The sequence below is a fragment of the Barbus barbus genome, assembly GCF_936440315.1.
Source record: "Barbus barbus genome assembly, chromosome: 13".
In the NCBI taxonomy this organism is placed as follows: Eukaryota; Metazoa; Chordata; class Actinopteri; order Cypriniformes; family Cyprinidae; genus Barbus; species Barbus barbus.
In genome coordinates this window covers 10,407,210-10,421,138 of record NC_136741.1, presented here as the reverse complement: position 1 = coordinate 10,421,138, position 13,929 = coordinate 10,407,210, and the positions used below count along the sequence as shown (strand labels likewise).

The 13,929-nt window shown below is 39.2% G+C and overlaps 1 protein-coding gene across 1 annotated transcript in view; it reads left to right on the top strand.

Moving 5' to 3' along the window:
* LOC306878676 (plexin-B1-like) overlaps positions 1-13,929 on the top strand; it is a 52,614-nt gene that overhangs the window by 20,427 nt on the left and 18,258 nt on the right. The window contains exons 4-13 of the mRNA XM_079431155.1: positions 1,480-1,662; positions 2,960-3,088; positions 4,379-4,479; positions 4,566-4,698; positions 4,940-5,096; positions 5,809-5,917; positions 8,936-9,044; positions 9,738-10,634; positions 10,917-11,051; positions 11,150-11,272. Of these exons, the coding sequence (XP_079287281.1) occupies positions 1,480-1,662; positions 2,960-3,088; positions 4,379-4,479; positions 4,566-4,698; positions 4,940-5,096; positions 5,809-5,917; positions 8,936-9,044; positions 9,738-10,634; positions 10,917-11,051; positions 11,150-11,272 (2,076 nt within the window). The remainder of the gene's footprint in view (positions 1-1,479; positions 1,663-2,959; positions 3,089-4,378; positions 4,480-4,565; positions 4,699-4,939; positions 5,097-5,808; positions 5,918-8,935; positions 9,045-9,737; positions 10,635-10,916; positions 11,052-11,149; positions 11,273-13,929) is intronic.

Below are 13,929 nucleotides of genomic sequence, written 5' to 3'. Positions count from 1 at the left end.
ACCCAAATCATCACTGCTGCGTAGTTGCTTTTTTCCAGTTGCCAAATATTTTAATGTAACTGTTAGTGATTTCTGGCGCTATGGCAATTCTGCGCGGTGTCTGAGATGTTAGCATGTCTTTAATAAGATCAGTCACAAACATGATCCCTGCACGAACTAATGTGTAGTGTCTTATTAACTCACTGTCATGCATTGTGTGCAACACATTTCTTCTCCCTCTTCATTTTCGTCCATTTTCTCCGCTGTTAAAGAAACTCTTAAGCCCCTTAAAAGTCCTCGTCCGTACTCCTAACGAGTTTGACCTTAAGACCTCTTTTAAGGGTTAAGATGCTTTCTGAATTACTTTTTTCTTTACTAGGATTTTTTCTTTAATTTTAAGAGTAAACGCCCACATTTCTAAGAATTTTCTTAGAATTTTGTCACTAGGAGCTACTTTTAGCATTAAAATTCTTCATGAATACGGGCCCAGGTCGTCTCTGGTCTTACTGTCGTCGCTCGTCCTTTTATCCTTCCAGAGCTCCTCCCTGGGACCGGAGACCTGTGAGCGGCGCAGGTGTCCCACACGGAAATAACCTATATAAACATATATGTTTTAATATAGGTTTTGATATATGTTTTTAATATATGTGACATATATAAAATTGGCCGTTTTCCTATAATATATGTACATATATGTACACATATATGCGTACATATATGTACACATATACGCATACATATATGTACACATATACGTGCATACATGTACCTATATAGGTACATATATGCATGTGTATATATATGTGTGCATATATGCACCTATATGTTTACCTATATATTAGTAAAATTATTAAAATCCATAGCTGCTAGACAACACAAATAAAAGCCCAAAATGTCGAAATTTACATTTACATGTACATATAGGGCTTATATGTGGATATAAAGAAGCAATACAGGAGACCTATATGGCCTTTATATGCACATATATGCACCTCAATTTTGCCTATATGTGGCATATATACGCATATATGCAGCATATATGTTATCATATATGTGCATATATACTGCATATAGGTTTCATATATGCGCATATATCCTCATATAGGTTCTTTCCATGTGGGGTCGCGCTCATTATCATTAAAAAAATTCCACCAGCCTCGCTCTGCTCCCACGGCTCTCGGCACGTCCCACTCGTCACAGTGATTTAATTCTATTTTACAATGGAAAAAGGCTGTGCTGCTTAATGAAATGCAGAAAGTCTGATGCCATTTTTTTTTAAATTTTTTTTTTATTTAATGCATTGTTGCTGTATAAAAGTACTTATTTCAATAAAAACAACTACAAAAAAAACAATAGTGAAATTCTATGGGTAATTTCTATTCTAGTGCATTATGTTGACTATATCTTAAAAGATGCTTGACATGACAGTTAAATTTGTCCGTTTTAGAACAATATTTCAGTTATGATTTGTTTTAATCTTTGACTTTTTTCTCTCTACAGAACACTTTGGATGCTTACCCATGTGGCTCTGATCACACTCCTAGTCCAATGGCAAGCCGGGTGCTTGTGGAAGCTGAGCCAATATTTGACAGTCCATCTGTCCGTCTCACTGCCGTTGCTGTGAGTGTAAAGCAGGAACACACTATTGCCTTTCTAGGAGACTCCCAAGGAAATTTACACAAGGTATACAAACTTTTTCAAGGAACGAGGTGTTCTCCCACAATTTTTATAGTAATTTAATTGCATGCAATTCTTCCATTATTCTTAGTTCTTTTTTGAGGTAAAAATACTTGAAAATGTTTTTTTGTTGGATTTTGCATTAGGCTGATTATTTTGGAGGTTTCACGGTATTCCAGAATCACAAGAAACTATAGAAATATGAGATTATCAAGTAATGTTTGAGTTTTTTTTTTTTTTTTTTTTTTTGATGAGAAACCCACCATCTGGTGTTAAGTGCATAATTACAAATGGTCTTTCACAGGTGCATTTGATTCCCGTTTCAATAACATACAGAACCTGAGGCTTAAATAGTCATCAGTATTTTATGCGTTCGTAATATACATATACTGTATGTCAGTATACTGAACTGAATGACAGTTTGCTCAGAGCAGTGTTACATTAATGTTGCAGTCTATATTAATGTAGACTAAATGTACTAAAACTTTGAGTGAAAACCTAAACTAGGGCAGCTGTGGCCTATAATGGTTAGAGAGTTAGACTTGTAACCCAAAGATCATGTTTAGTGCAGCTTGTGTAGTGGTGAAATATGATGACTTCACAAAGAAAACCATTTCCTAATATAGTAACATGGACGAGGTATCTCAGTATGGGATGTGTTATCCCCATTTTGTTAAAGCCCATGTTTGGGCTCCTGTTATGCCACCCTTAGTAGTCTATAGCCAAAATGATGCTTGTGTCTAATTTGATTGAAAATGGTACATAAGATTTTCAATAATATAGCACCATCATATTTTAATGCACTTTTCTCTAGGGTAAATGAGCAACATTGTTATAAAAATAGGCAAAGTCTTATGGATATTACAATATATCGTTTTAAAAACTATGTATGGTCATGGGTCTTTTAGATATTCAGGGGCACAAGTGTGGAACAAGTTACCTCTGGATATTAAAGGTATTTTGAATATGGTTAGTTTTAATTTAAAAGCTAAAAGTTGGCTCTTAAGTAGGTAGTTTTGTTGATGAATATGTATTACAAACATGGTTATTTGTGATTTGTACATTTTTGTAAAGTAACTGGTTTTCAGCTCTCCCAAATGCTCTATCATGGTATGTTGTATGTTTGCTTGATGGTTTATCCCTACAAGAAGACTACACTAGTGTAGTCCACATCTCTGGATGTAACCCTATGAAGTATGGAGACTGGAACTTGTGAAGTTTTAACTTAACGCTCTTCATTTATAACATTTTAATTCCTCAGTTTTGGTCAGAAGGTGTGTGTGTGTGTTTGTTTTTTTTCCAGGTGTTTCTTGGCCCAAAAGGTGAGGTGGAAGAATATGCAGTAATCTCTATCCATCCCAGTGCACCAATAAGCAGAGAGCTCAGGCTTGACCATCAAGAGAAGCATTTGTACATCTTAACAAGTAACATGGTAACTATTACTGAATTGGAATTGGTAGGGCCACTGTTGTTACTTTTTGTTAAAGTAATTCATGAAGGTCATGCATAATTACTTTTCATCTTATCGTTAAACCTGAACTAAACAAAAACCTAAATATTAAAGGGATAGTTCACCCAAAAATAAAAATGCCAAATTGTCATCATTTACTCACCCTCATGTCATTCCAAACATGCCTTTCTTCATTCTGTGGATCACAAAAGATATTTTGAAGAATGTCGATAACCAAACAGTTTTGGTTCCTTTTAACTAACATTTTGTTGAATGAGTTTGTACAATTATGTGATATTGTATTATAAGAGTTTAATTTTAATTTATCTCTAAACTTTAGAGATACTTTATCTTTAATGCATCTTTTGCATTGTTGCTGCAGAAATTCTCAAGACTAATTTAAGCATTAGCAGGCTATGACCAGAGCTATTCTCTAAGGCTTTAGTACTTTAATCAAACTTGTAAAGAACACAAACATATTAACAGGATACACAGTTTGGTGCATAGACTATAAGGAAAATAGAGTTGATCTCTCAGAGTAATGAAATGTAATCAAAACCCCATAGACAGAAAAACTGACTGACCAATAAGAGATTGATTTTGGCCATATTTTCCAAGCCATACAGTCCAGCAATCCAAAGGTGATGTTAAAACTATTTTAATGATATTGCTTGAAGACACCAGAAAAGCAACATTTATATATGAAGATGCTTGAATTTGCACACACCTGGAGGGAAAAAAAACTAAATGGAAAAACTCCCACCTGTTTCATTCCATAAACAAGCGATCAGGTTTACATTGCCAATGACAAAAATGTGTTGCGACCAGAAATTACAAATTGACAAATTAGGTAATATTGGTATTATAGTAGTAACAAATATTTGGTAATATAATGGAATTAAATGTCTATGTATGTGTATACATTACTGGCCAAATGTTTGGAATATTTAAGATTTTTTTTATAAGTCTTATCCTCACTAATACAGCATTTACTTGTTTAAAACTATCATAAGACTATTGTAATAATGTGAAGTATCATTACAATTTAAAATAACCGTTTTATATTTTATATATTTCAAAATGTAATTTATTCCTGTGATGGCAAAGATGAATTTTCAGAAGCCATTACTACTTTAAATAATCCTTCAGATATCATTCATCAAATAAATGCAGCCTTGGTGAGCTTATATGTAGTGTATTATTTCATCTTTATTTGTATTTCCTTGCTGTTTTTATTCATTAATTTATTATTTTTATTACTGCTTCTCACAGCTAGAGAAGAGGCCTGTAGCAGTGTGTGAAAAGCATTTGGATTGTCAGTCCTGTCTGTTGGCTCATGATCCATATTGTGGCTGGTGTGTTCTGGAGGGGAAGTAAGTTCATATTTGAAAAGAACCTAAAATGCTTTATTTTGAATAGTTGGTTACTCGAACTTGAACACTGTGTCTTTGTTCATCAGGTGTGGGCTTCGTAGCGAGTGTGTGCGTGGGGATCAGAAAGATCAGTGGCTTTGGAGCTTTGACATAGAGCAACAATGCCTGAGTGTGACGTTTCTCAATCCATCTAACATCAGCCGAGAGGAGAGGAGAAATGTGCGTTTCTCACATTTTTAACACATTTAAAAAAAAAAACAATCCAGTTTAAAAAGTTAATTCAGTAGTATGTTACATCACAATAAAATACCAGATGCATATTTGTATAAGCTTAGTTCACAGTGACCATTATTGAGCACACATACAACCATAACCAAAAAAAGCATAATTTCAAACCTTACAAATCCAAATTGGCTTTGTCTCTTATTCCATCTCTCTAAATTTCTTTTGCTCCTTTTAGATCTCTTTATCCATCCCTGGTCTTCCCAGTCTGGAACGAGGAGAGCATTACTCTTGTGTCTTCCAGGACGGGTCAAGTTTAGCTGTAGTCACAGAGTCTGGTGTCACCTGCTCTTCTCCATACATATATACATTGCCATCTGTGCCACCTGGTCAAGGTGAGAATATTGCTAGCTAAATCGTCACGTTTGTTATGTATGTTTAACACATTTGATTTGACGCAGGATGCCTGGCCAGTAAAACATTAATAGTAGAAAAATCAAAAACCTAGTAGAAATAAACATGATTTAGAGTTTCACGAGCCACTAAAAATGGTCCTCCTATTGAGACAGAAACATTTGATTCAGTACTCAGTTTTATGCATGGTATTGATAATGTAACCAGTCTGACAGAGGAACACTTCTAGACAAAAGAGAGAAGTTTTAGGATTATTATTAAAATTTGTTTAATAATACCTAAAAATGAAAGTGTATTCACCCTCACACTGTTTCATACCTGTTTGCACTTCTTGCTTTGCAAATTATGTTTTGAAAAATTTGCTTCTGTTTTGGACCCCAGTGTTCTTTTAAAATATTTTTTTTGTGTTCCACAGTAGAACAAATGTCATAAGTATGAATAAATGTGAGGGTGACACTTCTCATCCCATCTTAAAAACCACCCCAAATATTTTCATCTGAAATCAGTTAAACCCCCACATCTACTTGATCAAATCCCAACAAGTTCAAACCTAGCTGGTAATATGTGTCATCAAAGATGAACCAGTGAGAGACATGATAAAATGAAAGTGAGAAGCACAGTCACGGCTTTATAACAATCATGACTCTGGAGGAATCTCTTCTTGTTAATCTCTTCTTCTTCTATCTGAATCAGATTTTTTTACAGTCACTCTGTCTCTACGGTTCCATGATGTTGTTGTGACTTCTCAGGAATTCAACTTTTATGATTGCACAGCAGTCAAACAGCTTGCGGGAAGCATCCCGTGAGTTGAAAAAAATTCTACACTTGGTTAAGTTTTAAAATAAAGTTTTATTAACTTGGTTTTAACATTTAAACTAAGTTCCCTGTTGATACTCCACTCGTACTGCGTCTTGTTAAAGACGCTACGGGAAAAAACATTTATTCTCCTGAACTGAAGCCTTCGCTGGTTCTGTGTGTTCTCACTGCGAGAACATCAGTCTCTGCTCTATGCACTCGCATGACCCCACATGCCTTGTTCTCGCCACACAGAGAGGTTTCCCCCGTCCTCTTTACCCAGCCTGACCAGCGTCCCTCTGCCAGCGCAAGCGATCTGGTTTCGTTTGGGGGGAGTGACAAAAAGCTGATCGATGACAGCAGAGGAGCTGTCGGGCTCGGTAGCTGACCCCACCCTCCTGCCTTCGTCTGCTCCCAGCGCCGCCAAGGTCGAGATGGATGCCAAACATCTCCGTGTCCCCTCGAAAGTAGTGGAAGAGCTGGGCTTGGAGTGGTCTCCACCTGAAGAGCCCTCTCGCAGCCGTATGGACGAGTGGTTCCTGCCGGGATGCCGTCAGGCCCCTCGCCAGCGATCCTCACCGTTCTTCCCTGAAGTTCATTACGAGCTCACGAGATCATGGCGCTCCCCCTACTCCGCTCGCCTCCGTATTTCCACTTCATTCGCCCTCACTATGGTCGACGGCACTGAAGAAAAGGGGTACGAGAAGATGCCTCCTCTGGACGAGTCAGTGGCCGCGCATCTCTGCCCGCCCAGTGCTATCGGCTGTAAGGCAAAGGCCGCCCACCCATCTAAGCCTTGCAGCTGGTCAGTCAAGTTTATCCAACCCCTCGCCACGCGGGCCGAGGCCTGGCAGGCCATTCCTGGAGTGTCAGAGTGGGTTATGGGGATAATAAAACGAGGTTATTCACTCCAGTTTGCTCGAAGACCCGGCGTGGTCTCCACCTCAGTGAAAAGCGAGAACGCCCACATTCTGCACTCAGAGGTGATGAATTTTCTGGGAAAAGGAGCTATAGAAAGAGTTCCTCCAGTCAGGCTTCTACAGCCATTACTTCCTCGTCCCCAAAAAGGATGGCGGCCTCCGGCCCATCCTCAATCTCCGCTGCCTGAATTGCGCCCTCATGAAGAGGTTGTTCAGGTTGATCACATTGAAACAGATCCGCTCGCAGATTCGCCCAGGGAACTGGTTCTTTTCTCTAGACCTGAAAGATGCATACTTTCACGTCCTGCTTCACATGCGACCCCTTCAGCGCTGACTGAAACCACTGGTTCCATCCATGCATGGCGTCACGGACGCCTGCGTATCAGGGTGAGCCAGGCCTGTGTAACAGCCCTAGCCCCCTGGAAGGACCCTCACTGGATGGAAAAGGGCGTGGCCATGGGAATAGTTTGCAGGAGAAAGGTTGTCAAGACAGATGCCTGCAACACAGGATGGGGGGCGCTGTGCGAAGGCAAACTGAATTTCGGCCATCGGTTGAAAGCGGAGAAAAGGCTCCACATCAACTGCTTGGAAATGCTAGCAGTATGTCGAGGCTGCCAGTTCTTTCTGCCAGACCTAAGGGGACACCATGTGCTAATCCGCTCGGACAGCATGTCTGTAGCGTCCTACATAAATCACCAAGGAGGCCTCTCCTCGAAGCGCCTCTGCCAACTGGCAGAACGCCTTCTAGAATGGGCTCAACCCAATCTGCGCTCGCTAAGAGCAGCGCATATACCGGGCAAATTGAACCAGGGAGCGGACATGTTATCTCGGAGCAATGTCCCCTTATAGGAGTGGACGCTCCATCCGCAGACAGTTCAGAAGATTTGGGAGATCTTTGGCAAGGCCGAGGTAGACCTCTTCACCTTAGAAGACAACTCTCACTGCCTAACTTATTTGAAGGTCAGGGATGCGTTGGCCCACGAATGGCCCAACCTCCTTTTTTATGCGTTCCCCCCCGATCGCCCTGATCCCGCAGGTTATCAGGTGAATCAAGGAACGGGGACACAAGGTTCTCTTGGTGTCCCCCCTGTGGAGGAACCACCCTTGGTTGTCAGAGCTAACTCAGCTACTCATAGCAGCCCCGTGGCCCATTCCTCTGAGACAGAACCTCCTGTCTCAAGCGAACTGGACAATATGGCACCCTCGGCCCAATCTGTGGGCCATGCACCTTTGGCCGCTCGACGGGAGCCTGTGAGCTTCCCAGAGAGAGTGCTGAACACCATTTCTGCGGGTAGAGCACCGTCTACAAGACGCCTCTATGCCCTTAAATGCCTAGACCGCGGTGAAAACCTGTCTACCTCTGACTTATTGGTGGTTCTGTCCTTCCTGCAAGAGCCGTCCTGGCCAGTTTCAGGGTTTTTTCTTAAGTAAATGTGAACAGCTGAGAAAGAAAATGCATGTGTATAGGCTATGGATCCGTGCATCTCGTGAGAGCAGAGCAGTTCACATGTCGCGTCTTTTGCGTGTTCAGGTTCTTTATTTCAAATGTAGATCTGCCGCAAGCGCGGTCATTATAGATGATTTTTCATATTATGCACATTATAGGTCAGCACAAACGTCTTTTATTGGCGCGTGAGGAGGGGGATCCGACAAAATGAGGTGCCGGATTGGATTGGAGTCCTCGCTGCTTAATGGCACATTTTACACATGGGAACCATTCTGTGACGGAGAATCCTTGACCGCATGGCGCTCAAGCTCTCTATTTGATTGCTTGCATATTTCGGCCTGAGGAGTGCCGAAAATGCAAGAGTCTTCTGGAACGATTACCCAGGCCGGGCGTGAGTTTAGCAGCTCCGCATGCCGAGCCATTGGTTCGTGCAGTGTGTTAAAAACGAACCAATGGCTCGGCATGCGGAGCAGTGATTGAATAAGGCTTCAGTTCAGGAGAAAAAAGGCTTTTTCCCATAGAGTCTTTAACAAGACGCTGTACTCGTTCTGTATCTCAGGGAACCGAGGTTATGACAGTAACTGAGTACTATTTATATCTTTGTCTATTTACACTACCTGTAGGTAATGATTTTGGATGAACTTTCTCTCTTTTTTAGCTGCCATGGTTGTGTGCAGAGTCGCTGGGGATGCAACTGGTGTGTGAACCAGCATATGTGTACCCACAAGGCAGTGTGCGATGAGGGATTGATAATCTACAATGAAAATGTAAATCATTACATCATCTATTTGATTTTGCTTTGTTGTATGGTGACAATGACATCTCAAACTTCTGTGAATAACTGGTAAACAAAACACATTTTACCATTTATTCAAAGAACCAAGAGGCAGATTCACAAAACATTCTTAAAATGTTCTTATCTTTTTTCTTCTCACCCATTTAACATCACAAAGTGCTTGCTTCTTTAAAAATAGGTTCATAGACAGACAAACATTTAAAAGTGTAAAGTTTTGATTTTGTTGTATTAGATAAGGAAAGCTCTTGAGTAGCATAGTATACAATCAGACAACACAGTCTGACATTCGAGAATTTCTGAGAATATTTTATATTCATTTAAAATGTATATCTTAAGAACTGCATAAAATCAGTAGAAAATAAGCTGTTTATACATTTTCTTTATTCACAGTAATTTGTCAAGTTTTGGGACATTAACAATTTAATTGACTAAAATGCTCAATTATCAAAAATAACTGATTAATTGATAGAGTAATTCCTGTAATTTGTTAAAAACAAATAAAACATGTCTGCTTGGTAAGGCTTTTGTAGTGTAAAAATATGGTTATGAAATATTTTTTTACCTGAGTACCAAAGCAATTTGTAATAGTTTATTTTATAACATCTCTCTTTATTTATTTTACTATTGTGTCTCTCTTGGTTTTCCCTGCACTTCTCACTCTTAGTGGAAATCTCTCCCCACCCTACCTCCTGCAACCAAAGCTTCTAGAGCTGCATTCGTGACCTCACCAGTCACAACACACAAAGTTCCTGAAACCATGGCTCATACTAAACCTCCGACTACTGCCACTGCAATAACTGAAACTATAACTTCTGTACTGGAATCATTAACCACTCCTGCACCTGTGAAACCAACACCATCAACTAAGATTTCTTCCACTTTCAAGCTGCCTGCTGCGCCCACAAGTGCCTTTCTCCCCTCTTCCATAGCGGAGACCACAGTACAGCCAGCCTCCACACTCTCTCTGCTAGATGAGATCCTCTCAGAAAAAGAGCTTCTTGTTACAGACCTTGAATCAGTGGTTCTGAGGGAGACAGACACTGATGTGGTTACTCTTGCAAGTTTGGAAGTGGTTGTAAAAACTGAGTTTCCATCAGTGATCAAAGCTGCTGAGGAGCAAAGGATATCACTGCCATCGTCATCGGTTGAAACAGAATTGCCACCACTAATGGAGCCAGTCACACACGATAGTTTGCTTACCAGCACACCTCACAATTTGGCAGAAACATTGAATTTGATAAATGAAACCCAAACTACAGTTTTACCTCCAAATTTAGAACCAAACATGTCTGATTCTGAAACCAATGACTTTTTGTCTATGTCTGAGAGAGTGTCACCTACCGTGCCTTCAGAGAATAGGATAATCACTGAACGTGAAGTGGCTCATTTGGCTCCAGAGGAAACTGAGATGATGGATCAATTAGAAAATGACAACGCAACATTTTCTGCAGCTACAGTCTTATCAGGGGATGGAGAATCCGACAGTGATCCCCCAGTGTTCCTCCATTTGCGAAGTACAGACATAGATGCTGATTACCAGTATGACTCAGCTGATTTACCGGTGAGTCCAAACATGTAGAATTGATACCAAGTAATATTATTAAATTCAATTAATTGATTCAAATAAGACACATTTCATAATTTGGCCTAATGGCAAATCAAAATTATAATCCTGAAAGAAATGTAGAATTTATTTATTTTTTGGTCATGTAAATCCTTTATCCCCTAAATTCCCTTCTCCTGCTCTTTTTCACTGAATGATGTGACACAGTACGATAACACTCCCTCTCATACATGCTTGTGTGTGTTAACATATAATTGACCTGTGTTTTTTTTAAATCAGGCTGATGAAGGCACATTTGTCAATTGGGGGGCATCTGCCTGCCCATGTGTGGAAAATATTCAAGGATCCTCTCTGCTTCCTGTCCTAACTCAGAGAAAAATCTCTCTGCTGGCCCGCAACTTGCATCTCTATCAGGTAAAAATAAATAAACATCCACTTCTGATTTTTTTTAAAAATGTACGTCTGCATTTAAAAAAAACAAAAAAACTGTTCAAACACACACTTGTGCCTAGGATAAAGAGTTGGCGTACGAGTGTGTATTGGTGATCGAGGGGCAAACTGTGGTGGTTGATGCAGATGTGATGCTGAATGAGGCAAACCCTTTGCTGTTTGACATCACCTGTCATGCTCACCAGGTACCACAACATTATAATACAGAACCTGATTTGTGAGCATTATCTGAGTATGTTATGACACCCTCATATTATAATACACAAAATACATACTCTTGTACAAATCTCTTGAGTGTACATTTTGAATGCCTTCCTCAACTATCACACCTAATTCAACTCATCTCATTAGTAGAGACTGCAAGACTTGGGCTATGCCTACACTAATCCAAATTTCGCTACATTTTGGCCTTCCATCCACATTGAGAAGGCATTTTGTCCTGCAAGATTTTTTTTAACAACTCTTTTATTTTGTGGAACAGTAGTACTAAACAAAAATCAGCTGTACAAATTTAAAACCCAACCCATCCCACCCCTTGGTAGACTTAAAAAAAATTAATAAATAAATAAAATAACATAAATAATAATAATAAACGCATATTAATTAATATTAATAGATAAAAAAATAACTAAGATAATTTTTACAAAGATTTTAGAAAAGAAGACACAACATTAAAAGCTGAATGCCATGAATTTAATTCCCAGTTCCCTTCTTCTTTTCCCCTAATTATTTGGGCTGATTTCTTTCTTTAGTTTTTTTTAATGTAAATATTATATTGAATGGTTTAGGGACAAGAGTTTTCCCACTGTAAACATTGTAAATAAACACCGGTTTGTTGCCTTTAGCGCTTTGGTTTTTATTGCTTACGCTGGTATCGGGTCGAGATCGGACCTCAGCAATTAATGTTATTCACTATACCCCTTAAAGTCGCTAGGGATTGTAACATTAAATTGGTGCTGTGAGAGCAGCTAACAGTAAAGATCTTTGTTGGACAGACAAGGTGAAGTCCCAAAAGTCATTCATGAAAAAATGGTGCGGAGTCAAACATATCTCAGCTCTCACAGGACCTATCATATTTGTTGGGTACAGAGTTCAAAAAGGTGAGAGAGAGGCCCCCCCCCCCCCCCCCCCCCCCCCAAAAAAAAAAGAAGCAAAAACGTGCCTAAAACTTCTCGGGAACAGAGATTACACTTAGGAGATGACGACAGATTCATATAAAAACGTTTCATTGGAGTCAGGTAAACCCTATGCAACAATTTCCAATTAATAATTTGGTCATTGGGGTTTGTAGAAGACAATGTAAACATACCCCATACCTGATCGGAAAATAAAACATGCACATCCTCATTAAGATCCTTAGCCCAAACAGTAGTAATAGATAAAGGTTTGTATGAATGCTCAAGAACAAAGAGATAGATGACTGAAGCAGAGGAGGGAGATTCCTCAGAAGGAAGGATTAGTTTGTGCAAAGGGTGAACAGGCAGTTGAGAGTTCCAAGGCACCCCATATGCCTGTAGGGCCGATCTAATACATAAAAATACATAAAAAAGGAGGTGCCTGGCAGATTATATTGAGTTTTAAGATTCTGGAAGGATTTTAAACCACTATCATCATAGATATCTCCCAGAGTGTTTACTTTATTATGAGTCCATTGCGGACAATGAAATGGAGTACTGCCTGACAAAAGGTTATTATTGTGGAAAATAGGCGAATGCCTATGCCATTTTTGTAACTAGTTGCGAACGTTTTTCAACGTCCCTCCATGTGGAGAGGAGATGGGTTACAATGGGACCAAACCGAGAATTACACTGTCTAAGCGGAACTCCCGAAAAAACAAGATGCTTCAATTTATACGGATAAACAATAGATTCCTCAATTGCTCTCCAAGACACAGAAGCGTCAGGATCAAACCAAACTGCTAAAGGGAGGAGGGAAAAAGCTTGAGCATACAGTCTAAAATTAAGGAAAGAAAGACCTCCATGTAATCTACATCGTTGTAAGGTAGTCAGTTTAATACGAGGACGTTTCCCATCCCATATATACTGTGAAACACATGCATCTAGTTTATTCCAGTAGCCAACCGGTGGAGTGAGAGGAGTCATGGAAGAAAAGAAATTGATATGTGGGAGAACATTCATTTTAATCACCGATATACGGGCCTGAAAAGAAGTAAGAAGACGAGACCAATTTTCCAAATCTGAGGATACCATTATAGTTTTTTGAGACTATTTCCTGCAGGGAAGGAGAAACATCTATCCCCAAGTACTTAAAGTTTTGAACCAATGTAATAGATATAGAAAGGGACATGGAATCAATTTTAGAATTGAGGGGAAGTAAACATGACTTAGTCCAATTAATTTTAAACCCAGAGAGAGATCCAAAATGGTCAAATAAATTCAACAAATGAGGAATAGAATGTGACGGCTCCTGCAAGATTTTTGAAGAAGCTCTTCCAAGTGGATAAATTTGTAGTGTTTGCATTGTAGTGTGGACTGTGTAAACAGAGGTATTGATAATGTACGTTGTAAAGCATTATAACTTTTCAGAAATAATTGTAACCAACTTTAAAGGATTATGCATTATAAAGTGAATTACAAGGCATAATTAATGCATTAAAACTAATTTTATAATGCATTATAAATGCTATAAGTGAAGTGTTACCAATGTTTTGCTAATAAAATAATTGTGGCAGACCCATAGTGTGAGAACTTCACTGTTTTTGTCTATCAGCATCATCGCAGTGAGTTTTTATTATATTTTATATCTGAGATGATTTTAGTGTTTTCTGACATTTCAAAACTTTTGGAAAATACTTGAAAATGCTGGTGTGGAAGAAGAGCAT